This window comes from Dreissena polymorpha, chromosome 4 (genome assembly GCF_020536995.1).
Source record: "Dreissena polymorpha isolate Duluth1 chromosome 4, UMN_Dpol_1.0, whole genome shotgun sequence".
NCBI classification, from domain to species: domain Eukaryota; kingdom Metazoa; phylum Mollusca; class Bivalvia; order Myida; family Dreissenidae; genus Dreissena; species Dreissena polymorpha.
The window spans coordinates 36,370,276-36,391,089 of record NC_068358.1 but is presented as its reverse complement, the minus strand read 5'-3'; the positions used below and the strand labels follow the sequence as shown (position 1 = coordinate 36,391,089).

The window sequence follows — 20,814 nt, the reverse complement described above, 5'->3', positions numbered from 1 at the left end:
GTTGTTTGGATTTTGTTGAGTTGAATATGGACAATGGTTTTATGAATGGAATATGTTACCTTCTTAAATTGAAATGTTTTTAGCTCAACTCTAATATATGAAATATATATAGTGGAGCTATCCTACTCACCCCGACGTTAGCGTTCCCGTTAGCATGCAAATGTTAAAGTTTGCGTACCACCCCAAATATTTTCAATGCCCTTGACATATTGCTTTAATATTTTGCATACTTCTTTACCAACATGACCCCAACCTATAAACAAGAGCAGACAACTGTATCAAGCATTTTGTAAGAATTATGGCCCTTTTTTCACTTAGAATATGCATATTATTGATAAATCTATGTTAAAGTTTGCGTACCACCTCAAATATTTTCATTGTCCCTTGACATATTGCTGTCATAGTTTGCAAACTTCTTAACCAACATGACCCCAATCTATAAACAAGAGCAGACAACTATATCAAGCACTTTGTAAGAATTATGGCCCTTTTTTCCCTTATAATATGCATATTACTTTAGTTACATTACCATAACTTCTTTATTTATGATCAGATTTTATTAATACTTTGAAAAAACAACACTTATCTGACATACCACAATGGACTCCACCCAAACCATCCCCCACGCCCCACCCCAGAATCCTCCCCCCCCCCCCCCCAAAAAAAAATAAAATCTTTTTTTTCCTTAAATATCATCTATTAAATGACCACACACCCACATTATACTCCCCTCTCCATGATGGCTAACGTTATACTGTCAAGCCCTCGAATAGTCGAGCGCGCTGTCCTCTGACAGCTCTTGTTTAATGCCCCCGGATCGAATGATTGGGGGTATATTGTTTTTGGCCTATCTGTCTTCTGTCATTGTACGAGTCACAAACTTTAACCTTGGTCATAACTTTTGCAATATTGAAGATAGCAACTTGATACTTTGCATGCACGTATATCTCGTGAAGCTGCACATTGTGAGTGGTGAAAGGTCAAGGTCATCCTTCAAGGTCAAAGATCAAATATATGGCTTCAAAGCAGCACAGTAGGGGGCATTGTGTTTCACTAACACAGCTCTTGTTTTGCAATTATTTGTTATTCCATTCATTTAAATACAAAAAACTTTATTCAAGATTTGTATGCCACATAAAATGTGCATTCCAGTAATAAAGCTATGAAAACGAGCTAATTGTTTTGGCTAAGTATTACAACTCTAGAAGTAAAACTTGAACACACTGGTCTAATAAAATTGCATTTATTAAAAGATCAACAATATTATAAAATCACATGCACATACAATACTTTATTAATTTTTTAATACTTTTATTTAACTTGAAACATGGAATCTTATGCTAAATTGACATTTATTGCCAATTATGTTTCACTGTCGACACAATATTGATACAACTGTGTTTTAAACGAAATATATTTATGTATTAAACATGTAATCAGAGATATAGAGAACCTTGTATACTTATTGACAGTAGATATCCACATCTATGATGTCCCATCAGATAAAACAGATAAACCACTACGCCTTAAAATATATTAAACACAGAAATTAAAACACACAATTAAAATGTATAAATATTGTGAAAAATGAAGACTTACAAACACAAAAATAATGCAATAAAATATCACATGCACCGATGACACCCAAGATTAACAACACATAAATACACTGTATAGATGATAACTGAGGTAAGATGAAAACTTCATGCCGAGGCCAAACCAACGCTAGGAAACTTGACAGCTTTTCTTGTTTTGAGACTCTTGGGTTGTGGTCCTCTACAATGTAAAATTGAGGAGGGTTAGAATGGTGGCTGGATGACACATGCCTTAAGTCTCAACTGCTCTCATGATGCGATCATGCATGTCTTTATCTGATGTGGCTCTACTTTGTTGCTGCATGACTCTATTAATTAACAATCACCTGGCAGCAAAAAAGAAGAGAACAAATATAATTCTGATGTCTTCATAAATGATTATTTACATGGATGAGGAAAAAATTGATTCCATCATTATGATGTAATAAAATCTCTTTAGGCTATCCAGTATACTGGTAATGTTACTGTACACAATATTAAATGTTTGCTTAAAAATCTTGCAACTTTAAACATTCTTGCAACTCTACAAATAACATCAACTGAAGGTTTCAGTAAAGCCTATCTTAAAATAGAGAAATCTAAGCAAAATTACTACTTACTACCTTTCAAACACAATCTTTTCAATAAACCTGCATAATTTATATACACTATTAGATAATTTCCTGTGTACTAAAGTAACAGTAGTCTGATGGGGCTTTACCTATGACCAAATAGGATATTATAGAAGCCCTGGGTCCATATTCTCAAAGGTCTTAAGAAACACTCAAGGCAATTCAGTGTACTACATTTGAAACCACACGTACTACATAAGTTACCTGCTGTTGCCTGCGTGCCTCTGCCTCACTGGCTGCTATTGCCTCTGCCAACAGTCTGTCCTCCTCTTCCTGGCTTAGTCTGAAACATAGAAAATGGCTGAACATGGCTACTTAGACATGGCGTATTGCTAATGAGACATGGAACATGGCTATGGAAACTTGAACATGACTATGTAAACATTGAGCAATAATTTTGAAACAAAATAAATAATTCTGAAATAATGCTGAAACATTAAACAAAGCTTAAGAAGCATTGAACACTGCAAATGGAAGATGGCCACTGTGACATTGGTGTCTTACCAGCTTATACGACCTGAATACACCACTAGACTTATATGCATAATAATAACAAATACACAAGATCTATTACAGCTTGCCTTCCCTGTGTTCTTTGTGTTCTAAGTACCTACCCAGTGTCCTGTGTACCTACCCTGTGTTCTGTGTACCTATGCTGTGTTCTGTGTACCTACCCAGTGTTCTGTATACCCTCCCTGCATTATGTGTACACCCTGTGTTATGTGTATCTTCCATGTGTTCTGTGTACCTTCCTTGTGTTCTGTGTACCTACATGTGTTGTGTGTACCCACCCTAAATTGTGTGTACACCCAGTGTTCTGTGTACCTTCCCTGTGTTCTGTGTACCTACCCAATGCTCTGTGTACCAACATGTGTTCTGTGTACCTACATGTGTTCTGTATACCCTCCCTGTGGTATGTGTACCTACCCTGTGTTCTGTGTATCTTCCCTGTGTTCTGTGTACCTACCCTGTGTGCTGTGTACCTACCCAATGTTCTGTGTACCTACATGTGTTCTGAGTACCTACACTGTGTTATGTGTACCTACCTAATGTTCTGTGAACCTACATGTGTTCTGTGTACCTACATGTGTTATGTGTACACTCCCTGAGTTATGTGTACCTACCCTGTGTTATGTGTACCTACCCTGCGTTCTGTGTACCCTCCCTGTGTTCTGTGTACCTACCCTAAGTTCTGGGTACCTACCCTATGTTCTGTATACCTACATGTGTTATGAGTACCTACACTGTGTTCTGTGTACCTACCCTGTGTTATGTGTACACCCTGTGTTATGTATACCTTCCCTGTGTTCTGTGTACATACACTGTGTTCTGTGTACCTACCCTATGTTCTGTGTACCTACATGTGTTCTGAGTACCTACACTGTGTTCTGTGTACCTACCCTGTGTTCTGTGTACCCACCCTGTGTTATGTGTACACCCTGTGTTATGTGTACCTTCCCTGTGTTCTGTGTACCTACATGTGTTCTGTGTACCTACCCTGTGTTCTGTGTACCTACCCAATGTTCTGTGTACCTACCCTGTGCTCTGTGTACCTACCCTGTGTAATGTGTACCCACCCTGTGTTATGTGTACCTTCCCTGTGTTCTGTGTACCAACACAATGTTCTGTGTACCTACATGTGTTCTGTGTACCTACATGTGTTCTGTGTACCTACATGTGTTCTGTGTACCTACCCTGTGTTCTGTGTACCCACCCTGTGCTTTGTTTACCCACTCTTTGTTATGTGTATCTACCTTGTGTTCCGTGTACTTACCCTATATTATGTGTACCCACCCTGTTTTCTGTACCCTGTGTTCTGTGTACCCACCCAGTGTTCTGTGTACCTACCCTAAGTTCTGTGTACCTACATGTGTTCTGTGTACCCACCCTGTGTTCTGTGCATCCAACCTGAGTACCTACCCTTTGTTCTATGTACACACCCTGTGTTCAGTGTACCCACCCTGTGTTCTGTGTACCTACCCTGTGTTCTGTGTTGGAGGTTGTGTAGTCTGTGATAACGACTCCTGAATCGCACGAGCCAAGATCTCCTCTTCAGACTGAAAATTACAAGTAAATACAGTTATCAATACATTAAACAGCTATAAACTCCTAAGGGCTTAGCATGTCTGTATCTGACTTACATGTTGAATCTTGTATTTGTTGCATAATTTCTGAGTTATAAATCAATTATAGCCTGTTTATTTAATTTTCTTGCTAAGCAAATAAACTTAGATGTATTCCACACTTACAAGGTTATTCAATATACTGTCAAGAATTCTGTCCGTATTATTTTGAAACAAAGAAAAGAGAATGGACAAACAATTTATTAACATCAATGATGTAATTATAATGCATGTGACAGCTTTATTGCAGCAGTGCTAAAATAAAACCATGTTAATATGATGGTGGTTTATAGCAGCAATGCACAGCTGATGTTGGGTTACAAGAAGGCTGTCCACTTACCAGACCAGCCTGCGCTGCTCTCAGGTCATTTTCTGTGGTTGTCTGCTGACGAGACGCCCTCTGCCTGAAACAGGAACATGTAATATTTTGATTTCCTCAAGGGCTTTGAAAATGCGGAATGTGTCGTCTCAGATTAGACTGTGAAGTCTGCACAGGCTAATCAAGGATCCCACTTTCAGTCTATACTGGATTATCTTGAAGACCTCATTAAAATTCTATTACAGTAGAAAGTGTAAAACTTGGCTGATGCCCTGATAAGTCTGTGCAGATGGATCTGCTTTATAATTTAAGCTCAAAGAATGTTGAAAGAGTTTAACAAGTTTCCTTTCAAAACTTATGAATTTATGCTTAACAAGTGAACAAAAAACTGTCAATAAGTCTGAAAATCCTGATACTTATGGTTCTTGTACTCAACTCATTCAGTTAATGACCTTTATTATTCTATGAAGTTTCCTCACAATACCTTATTTATTTTAGGAGTTATTCACCAAACACCAAACAGATTATACAAAATGCGCCAAGGTAAAAACTCCATAAATACTGATTTATAAGAGGGTGTAAGTCATTTACTCTTCCTCTCAATGCCCTTTGACAATGCACAAGGTTTTATGTTAATACCTTCAATATTGAAAGGAGTCATGCTCCACACAATAACATTAACTAGAGGGCACTCATTCTATAAATACTGATTAGAGAGTTATGGCTCTTACACGTCTTCATTCCCTCTACCAATTATAATAGTTTCATTTGAATAACTTTAAAAACTTCCCGAGTTATGCTCTGCACAAGAAGCAGGACAGAGTTATGGATTGAAGGAAAGAAAGACCGTTGGACCTTGCATATGCCTCCGATTGGGGGCTTATAAACTTAAAGGCATTAAAGAAGTATAACTTAACAGTATAATCATCTCAACGGTCATGCATAACTCTCCACAGTGAGTATAATAAAGCAGTATATGTCTCACCCTGGGAAGACACAGCTTGATGCATGTGCGTAATATATTGTCTACAATTGGCCTGTGTAGTCTGCACAGGCTTATCATGGACGACACTTTTCGTCCACAATGAATTTTAGTTTAGAAGAGACTTCCTTTAAACGAAAAACCCGATAAAAGTGGAAAGTTTTCCCAGAGCAAGGCTTGTATGGTTAGCACACCTACAGAGTGCAGTGTAGCCTTACATGTTAAGTTCACGGCCCAGCCCCTGTGACAGGCTGTGACCAGTGCGCTGTTGAGGCACCGCGTTGGCAAGCTTTGAAGTGGTGGGTTTGGTAGAGGACTTTGAAGTGCCGTTTGACGACTGGAAACGGAATATTGCAGCTGCCCTGAAAAATTATGCAAAACTATGAGTTGTCATTTCATCTTCAAAGTGACGATACTAAATTTGTTATATGCTACACTGTTTATTAAAGGCAAATTAGGCTAAAACTGTGCCATTTAACAAGACGGCCTGAAAGGCCCAAAGTCGCTCACGCGAGATAACAAGATATTATTGGGACAAAACTTCTGACCAAGTTTCACGAAGATTGGAAAATAAATGTGGCCTCTAGAGTGTTAACAAGGTTTCACTATAGCCATATAAGGAAAATGCCCTGCCCCCTGGCAGCCATGTTTTTCAACCAACCGGCATCATTTTTGAACTCATCCAAGATATTATCGAGATGAATCTTCTGACCAAGTTTCATGAAGATCGGACAGTAAATGTGGCCTCTAGAGTCTTAACAAGATTTACTATAACCTTATAAGGAACAAGAGGGCCAAGATGGCCCTAGTTCGCTCACCTGAGAGGAGTCGGTTCATTCAATCTATACCAAATGTCCAGACAAACATCCTGGTCAAGTTTCATCATTATTTCATCTGCGAGTCATGATCAATGTACCTATGAAGTTTCATGATCCTAGGCGTAAGCATTCTTGAGTTATCATCCGGAAACCATTTTTCTAAGTTGAGTCACCGTGACCTTGACAGCCATTGTGTGAATACGTTTTTTGGCACTGTTACCTTGACCTTTGACCTAGTGACCTGATAATCAATAGGGGTCATCTGTGAGTCATGATCAATATACCTATGAAGTTTCATGAACCTACTCATAAGCGTTCTTGAGTTATCATCCAGAAACCATTTTACTATTTCAGGTCACCGTGACCTTGACCTTTGAAATAGTGACCTGAAATTCAATAGGGGTCATCTGCGAGTCATGATCATTGTACCTATGAAGTTTCATGACCCTAGGCATAAGCGTTCTTGAGTTATCATCCAGAAACCATTTTACTATTTCAGGTCACCCCGAACTTGACCTTTGACCTAGTGACCTGAAAATCAATAGGGGTCATCTTCGAGTCATGATCAATGTACCTATGAAGTTTCATGATCCTAGGCATAAGCGTTCTTGAGTTATCATCTGGAAACCATTTTACTATTTCAGGTCACCGTGGCCTTGACCTTCAACCTTGTGACCTGAAAATCAATAGGGGTCATCTACGAGTCATGATCAATGTACCTATGAAGTTTCATGATCCTAGGCCTAAGCGTTCTTGAGTTATCATCTGTAAACCATTTTAATATTTCGGGTCATCGTGACCTTGACCTTTGACCTAGTGACCTGATAATCAATAGGGGTAATCTGCGAGTCATGATCAATGTATCTATGAAGTTTCATGATCCTAGGCATAAGCGTTCTTGAGTTATCATCCGGAAACCATTTTACTGCTTTGGGTCACCGTGACCTTGACCTTTGACCTAGTGACTTGAAAATCAATGAGGGTCATCTGGGAGTCATGATCAATGTATCTATAAAGTTTCATGATCCTAGGCATAAGTGTTCTTGAGTTATCATCCGGAAACAATTTTACTATTTCGGGTCATGATCAATGTACCTATGAAGTTTCATGATCCTTGGCATAAGCACTCTTGAGTTATCATCCGGAAACCATCTGGTGGCCAACAAGTGCAAAACAATATACCCTCTCTTCTTCGAAAGGGGGGGGGCATAATGAGAAAACTGCCCCCCTCCCAGCAGCCATGTTATTCAACTGACCGGAACCATTTTTGAACTCAAATCTTGTATCAAGGAAACAAATGTTCTGAGCAAATTTCATGAAAATTGGGCCAAAACTGTGTTCACATGTTTTCACTATATACATATAGAGAAAAATGCCCCGCCCACTGGCGGCCATGTTTTTTCACTGATCCCGACCATTTTCGAACTCGTCCGAGAAATCAATTGAACCAATGTTTTGCCCAACTTTCATGATGATTGGGCAAAAATTGTGACTTCTAGAGTGTTTACAAGGTTTCTCTATAGCCAAATAAGGAAAACTGCCCCGCCCACTGGCGGCCATGTTTTTCAGCGGATCGGAACCACTTTTGAACTCAACCAAAATATCATTTAGACAAACATTTTGACAAAGATACATGAAGATTGGGCATGAAATGTGACTTCTACAGTGTTTACAAGGTTTTTCTTTTTTTGACCTAGTGACCTAGTTTTTACCCGGCACAACCCAGTTTCGAACTAGGCCGAGATTTTATTGGGACAAAGCTTCTGACCAAGTTTCATGAAGATGGGACAAGAAATGTGGCCTCTAGAGTGTTTACAAGCAAATGTTAACGGTCGGACGGACGGACATACGAGGGACAAAGACCGGTCACAAAAGCTCACCTGAGCAATCAGGTGAGCTAAAATTACCGCCCCTTGGCAGCCATGTTTTTCAAGCAAACATAACCATTTTTGAACTCATCTAAGATATTATAAAAACCAATCTTCTTACCAAATTTCATGAAGATTGGACAATAAATGTGGCCTCTAGAGAGTGAACAAGGCAAATGTTTACGTCGCACAACCCACGACGGACAACAGACGACGGACAAAAGGCGATCACAAAAGCTCACCATGAGCATGTTGTGCTCACGTGAGCTAAAAACTGGGCTGATGGTTAAAATTCCAAGAAATATATTTGTAAGTATTCATATACAAAAAAAAAATATATATAATACTATTGGACATTTAAAAGGCACCAGGATGACACAAATGCAATTTTTAGTTTTATTGATTTATTGCAGGATTATTTGCGAAAAGTTGTTCAACGACATTTACAATACTGGTAAACTGATTATCCATGTGAGCCCAGACCAAAATACCAGTGAAAGGCGGGTGAGTTAAAGATAGTTTAAAGTTATTTGAGTACGATTTATATTGCTGGTTTCAACTAAACTGTCACACGTCCATTTCTACATATCTCACACTGAGAGCACAGCTAGCTCAAGTACAAGCCTTTAATCTAGGGCTTCCAGCCCAACCACATACCGCTTCCTTTTATGGTGATAGGTCATATAATAGTTTTCGGTAGTTTTCATTTAACCAGACCCCATATATTAAATTATGTTATCAACATTTTGCACAGGGGTCCATGTTGCTTTCCATGACTTGTTTATTTCTTTTTGGAAGCATTTTTTCTCTGGTTTGGAATGTATTTATTTGTTTTAAAAACGAAATACTGTTAAAAATAGCTAAAATCCAAAGAAACACAAATCCTACCCTGAGTCTGTGATGCTGCGACCCGTATCTTGGAACCCCTTGCAGGCGTGGTCTGTCTCAAAGCGATGTCGCAGGCAGTAGTTGTGGTGACACTTGTCACACTTGACTGGTATCAGCTCCTTCACTTTGCAGCCCTTCATAGAACACTTGTTGGTGTACACCTGTTGTGAGACCACAGAAAATCAACATGAGTGTAGAGTGTCATCCAATATTAGCCTGAGCAATACGCACAGGTTATCTGGGACCACACTTTCTGTCTAAACTGATTATTTTACATAGAAGAGACTACCTTTTAATGAAACATTTTGTCAAAGCGGAAAGTGTTGTCCCTGAGTATCTTGTGCAGACTGCACAGGCTAATCTGGGACAACACTTTATGCACATGCATTAAACCTTGTTTACCCAGAGCACTGCCTAGTTCATACTAGTTTTTACCTATATTATTCAATATTTTATTTATTCTTCATTGTCTATCTAGTTTTTCAACCTGAAATATTTTTTTTTTAATCCTTGTTCCCAGCAATAGCACAACACTAATGTATCAGTTAAATTGTTTTTAGATTTTTCGCATCCTACAGTATTTCAGTTCAATCACAGCAGTTAACCTCCCTGGTTAAGCAATGGTTTGTACTAAATATACGCACCTAAGCCAGTCACTCATTTGCCCTAAATAAATTAGATGTATGAAGAAAAATGGCCATAGAATAAGTTGCATAACTAATTCCTCACACAATTTATGTAGCTAAGCTTAAAAATCTCAAACTGCTTAAAAATCTCAAACTAGCAATCCTCAGATTTTCAATACAATAAAAAGATGGAAAAACAAACAATGCCATAACAAATCAGCGGCACTCTGGGAAAATGGGGCTTAATGCTTGTCAATACAGTTTTGTCCCAGATTAGCATGTGCAGAGGCGTCACTATATGATTTTGTTAATTTTCCTTTAAACAAAGTCTTTTCTTTCCAAAAACCCAGTTTTGGTGGAACATGTCTTCCCTGATTACAATGTGTGGACTGTACAGACTAATCTGGGACTATACTTTATGCACCTGCACTCTGTTTTCCCACAGCAAGGCTCAAATAATCAACAGGTATGATAGTTCTTTCAAGTTATTCGCTAATTTCCAACATGAAGGCTACACTGCACCTTTCTTCGTTCTTTGGCCGGGTCGGACTGGCAGTCGCTGTCAATGTGCCGTCCCACCTCCTCATCTGCTACCTGACCTTTCTTAAGCGGGATGGGCTTGTTACACAGCGGGCATACTGGTACCTGCTTGTCCTGAAGTAACAAAAAGTTATAATTTCTTCTCTGACATCTGTCAGACATACTGATAAATTTATGATGGGACCATATTTTTAGAAGTTTGATTGTCCAAGATCAATTAACCCTTTGAGCGCTGGAACCGGATTTTGAAGGCCTTTGCAAACAGTTTGGATCCAGATGAGACGCCACAGAACGTGGCGTCTCATCTGGATCCAAACTGTTTGCTTTTCGGATAGTATTCTTTGAAAAAAATTGAAGAAAATGCTATTTTTAGAAATTGAGCAGACAACATTTTAGCAGACGACAAATTTCCCAGCATGCAAAGGGTTAATGTAACATAAATACTCAAAATCAGCGAATATTTCGCAAAATATTTCGTTAAATAAAGTTAACCCATGCAAATTATCAGTGTTCCTGAAAGCAATAGCCAAAATTTCAACACTAGAGGTGGTATGGTAACATTGATTTAAGGAGATACAAAATTCTTGTTTTTAATTGTTGTGCAACAATATATTCCATGTTAATTCCCAGCCACAATATCTGAACATTTTTGAGCAAACGCGAGACTGGCTTCGCTCAGCATTGGAAGAACGACTTTTTTGTGAGAACTACATCCTGCTTTGAAGCTGCCTTAAGCCAATCTCGTGTTCCCTCGTAAATGTTTGGATGTGTTAGCTGGAAATTCACATGGAATATATTGTGACACGAAAAAATAAAGATGAGCATTTTGAATCGCGTTAAATATATGTTACCAGACCACATCTAGCATTGAAATTTTGACTTTTGCTATAAGGAACATTGATTTTTTATGTGTTAACTTTATTTTTTGAAATATTGTACAATATATTTGTTTATTTTGAGTATTAATTAACTTTTAAGTTCGAAAAAAAAGTCCAATTGAAATTACCAACAAACAGCAAGCAAGGACACTCACCTTTTTGTATGACTCTTTACAGGAATGGGTCTCATACTGAATGTGGTCATTGCTGAAACACGTGCAACAATAATTATTTAAATCATGTTTACTGACATATAGCTTTGTTTTGATTCAGTCTTTAATATTTTAAAAGTTAAAAAGGAAGTGCTTAATTTTTAATTTACAAGATCCTAGTCATGATGGAGAACAGAACTGTTATGTTTAAACCATTGTTAAAGTCTTTTTTAACTAGCTGCAAAAAATACACAAATTTGTGCTTATCTGTTTTGATAATGCATTTTTTGCAACCAGTTTAAGGTCATAAAACCTGGTAGCCAAATGCCTAAGGCCATTGACCATTTATACATGTACATTTGCGTTATTGGGTTAACAACTAAGTATACCGGTAAACAACAATGGTTTCACCCAACAGCTTAAAGTGAAACAGTAAATATTATATAAAAGTAATTTATATTATACAGCATGGTATTTTACAAACATGTGGTATAAATTCTTGGAAACAATTGACGCTATTCAAATTGCATACCCATATACCATCTTCAATGCAATATTTTTATACTGTTTGAACTTTTTTTTGAATACCTTTATTTGTTTCTAATAATAAATATTCGGACACCTGTATTTTTTGAATATTTTGTGTATCTCAATTTTTCGGACACCATTTTTATCCCAACGCTTTTTGAAAAGCGTGGGGATATTGTGGTCTTCTCCACCGTCTGTCCATCCGTCCTGGCCACTATCTCCTCCTACACTATAAGTACTAGAACCTTGAAACTTACACACATGGTAGCTATGAGCATATGTGTGACCCTGCACTATTTGGAATTTTGATCTGACCCCTGGGTCAAAAGTTATGGGGGTTGGGGTGGGGCCGGGTCAGAGATTTTCACTCATTTTTTGTATGTTATTTTACATTAACTTCTTCATTTCTACACCGATTTACTTCAAATTGATAATGAACATCTCTTATGACAAAATGGTCAATCTAAACTATGCATGGCCCCATTAACAATCCTGGGGCGCCCCGCCCACATAGACCACGCCAACCCAAAATTGCCTTCTACTATATTTTCTTCATTTCTACACCGATTCACTTCAAATTGATACTGAACTTCTCTTATGACAATACGGTCAATCTCAACTATGCAAGGCCCCATTACCAACCCTGAAGCGCCCCGACCACATAGACCACACCCATCCAAAATTGCCTTTTCCTATAATTTCTTCATTTCTACACCGATTCATTTCTAATTGATACTGAACTTCTCTTATGACAATACGGTCAATCTCAACTATGCAAGGCCCCATTACCAACCCTGGGGCACCCCGCCCACATAGGCCACACCCACCCAAAACTGCCTTTTACTATAACTTCTTCATTTCTACACGGATTCACTTCTTATTGATACTCAGGCTTCCTGAAAAGGCCTAACTGCCGCTCTTGTCCGGCAAAATTCTTTATGGTCCAGCGAAGTTTCTAATATCGCCGGTCCTTGTGACAGGCAAAAAAAACCTATGACTTAATACTGAAAAGTCTAATACTTGCCAAAAGAACGAAAACATCCCATTAGAATATCTCTTTTCGTGAATTTCGAACCTTATTGTCATTATAGAAACACTAATGCGTCACTAGTTTTTAAGAGTGCTCTCCCTTTGATGTTTTTACTTAATTCTTCAGTTATAATATCACGCAGTTCGGTCAGATGAATTTTTGTCCGGACAGGCTAACTTTTCCATCAGCCTGTCCGGTTGACTTTTTGGGACTTTTCAGGAAGCCTGGAGACTGAACTTCTCTTATGACAATACGGTCAATCTCAACTATGCACGGCCCCATTACCATCCCTAGGGACCCCCTAGGGTCAAACATGCAGCGTGGGGAACCACGTCGGCCTCTGCCGCACCATTTCTAGTTATAATATTTTTTAATGTCTGAAAACTTGTATTTATTACGGTATGTTCAAATTGATTTAGGTTGGTCACTGACATGATGATTTCAAAGAAAATTCAAATAAATTTACATCAATGTAAAATAAGGATCCTGATGACGTAGATGACAACTGCTGGACATACCAGAAAATCCTTGAGCAAGCATCACACTTCATTGGCAGGAAATCTGAAAATAACATATAAACTTTAAGATCTGCATATTTAGTCACACTAGCAGTGCTTACATGTATCAAGTAGCTGTATTTCATAAAGACCAAAGAAACATGCATGAAATTGAATTGCTAAGAAGTTTTAACAGTAAGTACGTAACATGGGACTTTTTTAGTGCTACAAACTAAATTGGAATCATATACAAGAAAAAAATAATTGCTGCATAAATTTTTCTTATATCCTGACTGCTGACTTGGAAAATATAATAATAAAGGATACAGTTTGACATAATGTAATTAAAAATATATTATGACCATATGCCAACATGAAGTGCAAGTGTTACTACTGTACAATTTTACAGCGACATATGGCATGACTTTTATGTTTTTGTTTTTGCTGTCATCAAATGAACTTTAAAATCATAAGACAATTGCTCTTACTGTTTAACAAATGGAGTTCAATTTTTATGACACAATATCATGACAATAGCTTTTTCCCCAACCTTTATTACAGTTTACACTTGTTGCTTGCTGACATAATTGATAACGTTCAATCGGTCTTTGTTAATTTAAACGTTTGTAAAATTTCGAAAACACTTCAAGTAATTCCATGTCTTAAAAAACTAACCAACTGTCAAACAACTATTATTTCATTAGCAATAACCACGCACCTGCTATGCAAATTATTGCGCAATCGGTGTTCAGGCAAAAAGTTGACCGAAAAATGTGGGGTGTTTTTAACGCTTCACTACGAGCATAAAAGAAGTAATCCAAATGAAAAATTTGCATATGTGGGAGGAGATATGTCCAAATAAGCGGTATCTGACCTTTCCATGACCGGAAAAGAAAAAATCATTGCTCAAAAGTGAAAGTAAAAAATTCGAAGGCCAATATTTTGCAGACAGAAGGCAGATTCACTTGAAATTTAGCTTTTAATAAATCAATTATTGTGTTTTTTAATAAATCCTAACCATTTGAATCAGGTATATGCGCGTGAAATAATATATATTTATTTATTTCCAACACCACTATACCTGTGCAGTAGAGTTACTCCCCTTTCCGCGGAATTATTACATTGTTGTTACGGTGAATTCGGGAGCGATCTTTTGAGCAGTTTTACGGATATCGGTACGATAAACACAGTATTTGTTTGGCAGGAAGAGAAAACGTCTCATCTGGTATCGATGCAGGTATGAATTCACTTAAATCACCTAAATTATTGTGTTAATTATGTCAAATAAAATCTGTTCCAGATCGTACCCGCGCCATTTCGTACCGGACTTGTCTTCATTTGTAACAAATGTAAAATGTAACTTCTGTGATTGATCATAATTATAAACTTAAAAGCTAAGTTACGTTATTATTTTTAAGTTGATTATACATTTAGGGAGCATTATAATTCACACACCATCTCATTATTAGTTTTGTTAACGTGTTAAAACTGCTATAATTAATTTCAGTTCTTATTTCATTTACATGATTAATATACAAAAAATAAATGGATATTATTATATATAAAGGTTAGGTTCTTGAAATTTACCTTTGCAAAATTGAGGATGCAATGCTAAAACACGGTTATTATGTGTCGCAGGTTTTGTGCATACCGGTATTAAAATTTATTTATTTTTATTTTATAGACTAGAGAACATGACTGACAAAGATCTATTTGACAGTGATTATGATGGGGGTTCACAAATACATGAGCACAGTTACACTGTGGTAAGTAACATTTTAAGCAGTTGCATGTTGAAGACATTGAATTTGATGGTTAACAATTATATCCTGAATTTAAACCTTACATTTGGCTAATTTTGATCTCAGCATGATTTTTTTAGCAAAAGACACATTGAATCAGTAAAAGCTTGTAGAAAACATTTTCGGTTAAATGTTCTGTTCTTTCAGCTTGTCTGTATCACTTAATTAATATTTGCATGCAGTGCACTATTATATTTCAGCATCTTTGGAGTTCCTTTCATGAAGAAAACAAGCTCTTAATTAATGTATCGACAATTATTTACTAAATCCAAGAAGTTGTTTAAAGATATTGAGCTGTTACATACATTCGCATTTTATGAGTTCGAATCTTCTTACAGTAATTATTATAATATTTTTTTAATTATTTTATGATATGTTTATCTTTTTTTGAATAGGTGTGTGTTAAACTATTCTAACAAATAGTATTTCTGTTTCATCTTACACAAGTATATAAGATTTAATATAGCAATGCAATGTCGATCTTTCAGAATTCCTGGTGCTGCCATTCCTAATCAACCGACATATCAGAATTCTGGATAAGAATTCAGATTACTGGCTGCATATTCAACCGTAAGTGTTTTTCCTGTTCAATTTAACTGCTAGTTCATAAATAAAATTTTGTTTAAGAGAAATAATATTACTTTGAAATTTTCTTAAATACCAGGTGGTATCACATTTGTATTAGGTGGGTGGGGCAGTTGTACATGTTTTGGATAATGTTTTTTTTTAATACTAACCAAATAAGTTTTTGTTTTTTCAACATTTATTCTTGTTTTGTTGTACATTATTTCAACTGTGATATTTAATCACATGCAAATTTGCATTTAAGAAAAATCAACTTTTTATTGTCTATTTCAGGAATTTTTGGGTCCTGCGTTGGTGGGGGGTAACGTGTTTCAGGCCAGAATCCTGCCGGACCATCCAATTGCAAGGACATCTAACATAGCTGAAATGTATCTGTAATGAATTATTAAAAGTTTGGATAAAAAATGTGTTCTTAAATCATTATTTTAAACAAATTATACACCCAGGTTGACTTTTTTGAAAAAAATGAAAAATGACAATTTGTATCGTGTAAGTACCTGTTATCGAACAGCACCTATTATCGGACGTTTTGTTTTGGTTCTGTATGCACATGCGCAAAAGTGCGCATGACGTCACATTGATAAACAAATGGTCACACATGAAGTCCATGACCTACTTGCCTAATTAGCTTGTAACAAATGCGCCGAAAACAGGTTAAAGGAATGCATTTATTGTTATTTACACCGTTTTGTGTGTTTTTTGCTATTACTTTTTTTAATGCATTTATCAAAACGTGCATTTACACACCAAAAAGCATATTTCCGTTTTCAATTTTGATTGCAGCAGACGCAGATTTTTTCGCCGAGTCCGGCTCACGTGATAGTTATTTGACTTTGTATATACTGGAGCAGTATTTATGAAGTGTCGGGTAATAGGTCATGTTTACATCGGCCGCCATTTTGTTTTGTCTGCTAGAGGTGACAATAATCAGGGAAACATAGTTATGAATTTTTGAAGGTAGTTTGCTGGAAAACTTTACAGATAAATCATGCAATGATTGAACTGTTAGTCATTTGTTAAAACAAAATGTTTTTGTCATTTTAAGTGTTTCAATTTTAAGGTAATTTAACGTAATTTCTTAGGTGTTCGATAACTGGTTCGTCCACCATACACAAGGGATTTTTCAATGTTTCCGCATTCACTAACATTATTTTAGACAATGTAAGATAGACAAACCATACATATTTGGAAATGGTTTACTAATATCTATCAGAAAATGTATAATTTTACTGGGTTTATGTCAATTTTCAAAATCAGTGGTTATTGCTAATTTCATACCCCACCCACTTTTACAATAATTGAACTTTGTCTTTGATAGAAAATAATAGTTTTAAAACAATTACCTAAACGTTTACAGTCATGTTGATTACAGTGTTTTCCCAATTGTGGAAACTCCATCTTTTTAGATTATTAATTTTCCGTTGACACTAGTTTTGAACGTCAAAAACTTAGATAACAGCTTGCCAGCTAGAACAAGAAGTGATTTGACAAAATTGGGTACTTCCAATGCTATTTATAGGAGACACGAGTTCTACTTTTCTATTTTTAACCAGCCTCGATCTGAATGGGGAACGTTCGGGAAATACAAGGTACGCGAATGGTATTATGCGGATGTGATATTAAAAAACACCGTTGTTTAATTAACCAAAATAAATTTAATTTTCAAAATTACTCATATGAAATCATTATAAATCTTCGCTTTTTTGTTAGTTTCTTTTAAACAAATGTTATTTAATAAGTGAAACCGTTTGTGATCACGGAGCGTATATTGATCTAGAGTCCGTGGAGTGATATAGGACCCGCACTTTAAACATTTTACACCTGCAAGGCGGACAATTTAAAAGGGAAAAGTAAACAAATTTAATTACAGGTAGAAAATGTGAAAATTTAGAATAATTTCCTCGACACATTTCGAGATTTATTGTAAGTAATGGGATGAATGTTATAACAAGTTATGCTATATTATTACACCTCATGCACTTATTGCCAAAATAAGGACTTCAAAAATGGACAAAATGAGTAAAAGCGCACATATTTTCCAGCTATTTAGTCATATATTTCCGCGAGTATGAGTATTAATTGAGTATTTAATTGTCATTGAAAACATCGAATGAGCAATTTCATCTGCTCTGCTTAATAAGCAGGCGATAACCCCCCCCCCCCGCCCCCCGTCCTCACAGAGCTGTGACTTTACGACGATCATCCCGATCAAGCCACGACCTGAAAAAGGTTTGGGTATGGCTATGGGCGGATTAGTTTAAACCTATTTATTTTAGCTTGATTGCATCGAAAGCCTATACTTATATAAACGCTCTCGAGTCCGTTTCCTGGGCCTAGAACCAGTACTTGGTGTCTTTGGGAGATCTAATGAACGCTCGGAGCTCCCACGGTGGGGATTGAACCCGTGACCTCCCGGTCGCGAGGCAGACACCATATCCATTACACCACGGCTGATTGAGGCTGATTGGAGTCTAAATCGAACAATTTGGCAAATTATGGTATTCGTTTCGACTTTTTTTATACCCCCCGGGATCGAATGATCGGGGAATATTGTTTTTGGCCTGTCATTGCATGTTTCATGTGTGTGTGTCCCAAAACTTTAACCTTGGTCATAACTTTGCAATATTGAAGATAGCAACTTGATATTAGGCATGCATGTGTATCTCATGAAGCTACACATTTTGAGTGGTGAAAGGTCAAGGTCATCCTTCAATGTCAAAAGTAAAAAAATTCAAAACGACACATTAGGGGGCATTAATTGTGTTTTTTACAAACACATCTCTTTTTCTTGTTTCTTGTTGGCCACGATCCTGCTATGCTTGTTTTGAGCATGTTAAAAAAAAGCGTGGCGAGAGCTCTCTGATCATGAAGATTCTACCGCGATCATACTGCGCTTATGTGTGAACGGGGGATTAAGGAAATACTTTGCTTTTCTTTAAATTGATAAAACAACTGTTATCCACTTACTTTGAGTTAAGTGAGTTATTATTTCTTGATAATTGAAAAATATGATATTATAATGGTTCTAGAATCATGACATCAGAAAAGCAAGATGTCAACAACACTAGCCTGGAGTTGCAGCAGGACCTGGATCGCAGCACGCCAAGGCAGTGTGTCACTCTTACCCACAGTGTGCCTTCAGTGCAGATGTACTATGCACTGCGCTCCAAACTCAGTACTTGTTCACAGGCTTGGTTACAGGTAAAGCAGGAAATAAGGCTACTAAAGAACACAAAGCACTTGTTCAAATACCTTAAAAATGGTTATAAGTGCAGCCATTTTCAAACACTTTGGGAATGGTACCAGGACCAGTCAAATTGGAAAAATTTGCGTTGTTTTCGTCCAAATTGGGAAATTTATTCATTATGCTGAAAGCTTTATAAAACGTGTACAAAAAATAAGCTGCATATTAACATTCAAATCAAAAGAGCACATGTATTTTGTGTGTATTGCGACTTTTGTCCCAATAATAAGCGAGCAAAAATAATTCTGCTTATGTGTAAAACATCACGTTACGGCAATAGAAAGCTTGGGTGTGTTGATGTTTTAATTTTGGTTCAGGGTTTTTTCCCACTTTTTGGGAAGATAGCCCACGGCTTTGAAATTGGGAATTTTATCGGCATTTTCATGAAATTGGGAAAATAAATTCATTAGCCTTTTTTCCACACGAAAAGTCCACTGATTAGGAAAAAACAAAAAATGATATAACCCTTTATAATCATTGAAATTAAAAGAACAAAATCATATAATACTTTGTTAGATGTAATTGAATTAAAATTGAGATAAAATACACATTAGACTTCTTTCTAAAAAAAAAAAAATTTTTTTTTTTTTGAAATTGGGAATTTTTTGCCACATTTTGGGAAAAAAGTATACTTTTTGGGATTGGGAACATAGCCGAATTTCGGCTATAAAATTGGACAAAAAAAACCCCTGTGGTTCAAATATTTTTTGTTCTTTTTATACCCCCTTTCGAAGAAAAGGAGGCATATAGTGATCGGACTGTCCGTCTGTCTGTCTGTCCGTCTTTCCGTCACACTTTGAGTTTAGGTTTCGTAAAATGCTCATAACTTCTATGTCCCTTGAGATATAACCTTCATATTTGGTATGCATGTCTGTATGGACAAGGCCTTACCATACGCACAAAAATTGTTACCCCTGTGACCTTGACCTTGAACTTAGGGTCCACGTTTAGGTTTCGAATTCTGCGTTTAGGTTTGGAAAAATGCTCATAATTTCTATGTCCCTTGAGATATAACCTTCATATTTCGTATGCATGTGTATATGGACAAGGCCTTTCCATACGCACAAAAATTATTACCCCTGTGACCTTGACCTTGAACTTAGGGTCCGCGTTTAGGCTTCGAAATCGGTGTTTAGGTTTCAAAAAATGCTCATAACTTTTATGTCCCTTGAGATATAACCTTCATAGGGTATTTGGTATGCATGTATATATAGACAAGGCCTTTCCATACGCACACAAATTTTGACCCCTGTGACCTTGAAGTTAGGGTCCGCGTTTAGGTTTCGAAATCTGCGTTTAGGTTTTGAAAAATGCTCATAACTTCTATGTCCCTTGAGATATCACCTTCATATTTGGTATTCATTTGTATATGGACAAGACCTTTCCATACACACACAAATTTTGACCCCTTTATAGGGGGCATAAGTCATCCTATAGTGACAGCTCTTGTTATCAAAGTTATAGTGCGAATGATTGTGCATTGATATTTGCTCAACAGTAATTTCAAATCAAACATGCTATATCTTTGTTGTGACTGTCTTTTGGATGATTCATTATTGAAACAGTTATTGTACTGTATACAGTATTGAGTGAAAAGAAAATCCGAACAAATAATGATTAAGTGTTGGGTGTTGTGAAAACACCCTGCGCAAATATACTGACCTATAGTAAAGACTGTGATGTTTTGACAATGGGATTAACAAGCAACTATTTGCATATTTGTTTATG

The 20,814-nt window shown here is 36.8% G+C and overlaps 2 protein-coding genes and 1 long non-coding RNA gene across 7 annotated transcripts in view; 2 read left to right on the top strand and 1 right to left on the bottom strand.

Annotated features, from left to right (window-relative positions):
• Positions 1 to 1,227: 1,227 nt before the first annotated feature.
• LOC127879447 (AN1-type zinc finger protein 2A-like) lies at positions 1,228 to 17,356 on the bottom strand. Of its 3 annotated transcripts, none has more exons than XM_052426275.1 (10): positions 17,186 to 17,356; positions 13,477 to 13,519; positions 11,404 to 11,455; positions 10,353 to 10,484; positions 9,205 to 9,365; positions 5,849 to 5,992; positions 4,670 to 4,733; positions 4,187 to 4,263; positions 2,411 to 2,489; positions 1,228 to 1,776 (listed from the first exon to the last, which is right to left on the bottom strand). In XM_052426275.1, exons 1-10 carry the CDS (start codon positions 17,238 to 17,240, stop codon positions 1,726 to 1,728), a joined length of 858 nt encoding a protein of 285 aa, XP_052282235.1. In that variant the 5' UTR covers positions 17,241 to 17,356; the 3' UTR covers positions 1,228 to 1,725. The 3 variants fall into 3 exon arrangements, with proteins under 3 accessions (XP_052282235.1, XP_052282236.1, XP_052282237.1); XM_052426276.1 differs by having other exon boundaries at positions 13,425 to 13,519; positions 17,186 to 17,334; XM_052426277.1 differs by lacking the exon at positions 1,228 to 1,776 and adding an exon at positions 1,777 to 1,921.
• LOC127879449 (uncharacterized) lies at positions 14,157 to 16,309 on the top strand. Of its 2 annotated transcripts, none has more exons than XR_008049101.1 (4): positions 14,157 to 14,692; positions 15,140 to 15,221; positions 15,746 to 15,827; positions 16,116 to 16,309. It is a non-coding gene; the product is annotated as an uncharacterized LOC127879449 (long non-coding RNA). The 2 variants fall into 2 exon arrangements; XR_008049100.1 differs by having other exon boundaries at positions 14,158 to 14,692; positions 15,145 to 15,221; positions 16,116 to 16,306.
• A 285-nt stretch (positions 17,357 to 17,641) lies between the features above and the next one.
• Positions 17,642 to 20,814, top strand: part of LOC127877739 (inverted formin-2-like) — a 42,878-nt gene continuing 39,705 nt past the window's right edge. Inside the window, exons 1-2 of one of the 2 annotated variants that reach the window (XM_052423926.1) lie at positions 17,642 to 17,712; positions 18,872 to 19,043. In XM_052423926.1, the coding sequence (XP_052279886.1) occupies positions 18,876 to 19,043 (168 nt within the window). In that variant the 5' untranslated portion in view covers positions 17,642 to 17,712; positions 18,872 to 18,875. Of the gene's footprint in view, positions 17,766 to 18,871; positions 19,044 to 20,814 lie in introns of both variants that reach the window. The other variant, XM_052423925.1, reaches the window with a different exon arrangement.

Excerpts from the sequence above, each read along its gene's own strand:
- LOC127879447 (XM_052426275.1), bottom strand. The coding sequence starts at position 17,240 with ATGGAGTTTCCACAATTGGGAAAACACTGTAATCAACATGACTGTAAA. Across the intron at positions 13,520-17,185 it reads ACATGACTGTAAACGTTTAG|ATTTCCTGCCAATGAAGTGT; the intron begins GTAATTGTTTTA and ends TGTTATTTTCAG. Across the intron at positions 1,777-2,410 it reads AGGCACGCAGGCAACAGCAG|AGGACCACAACCCAAGAGTC; the intron begins GTAACTTATGTA and ends TTTACATTGTAG.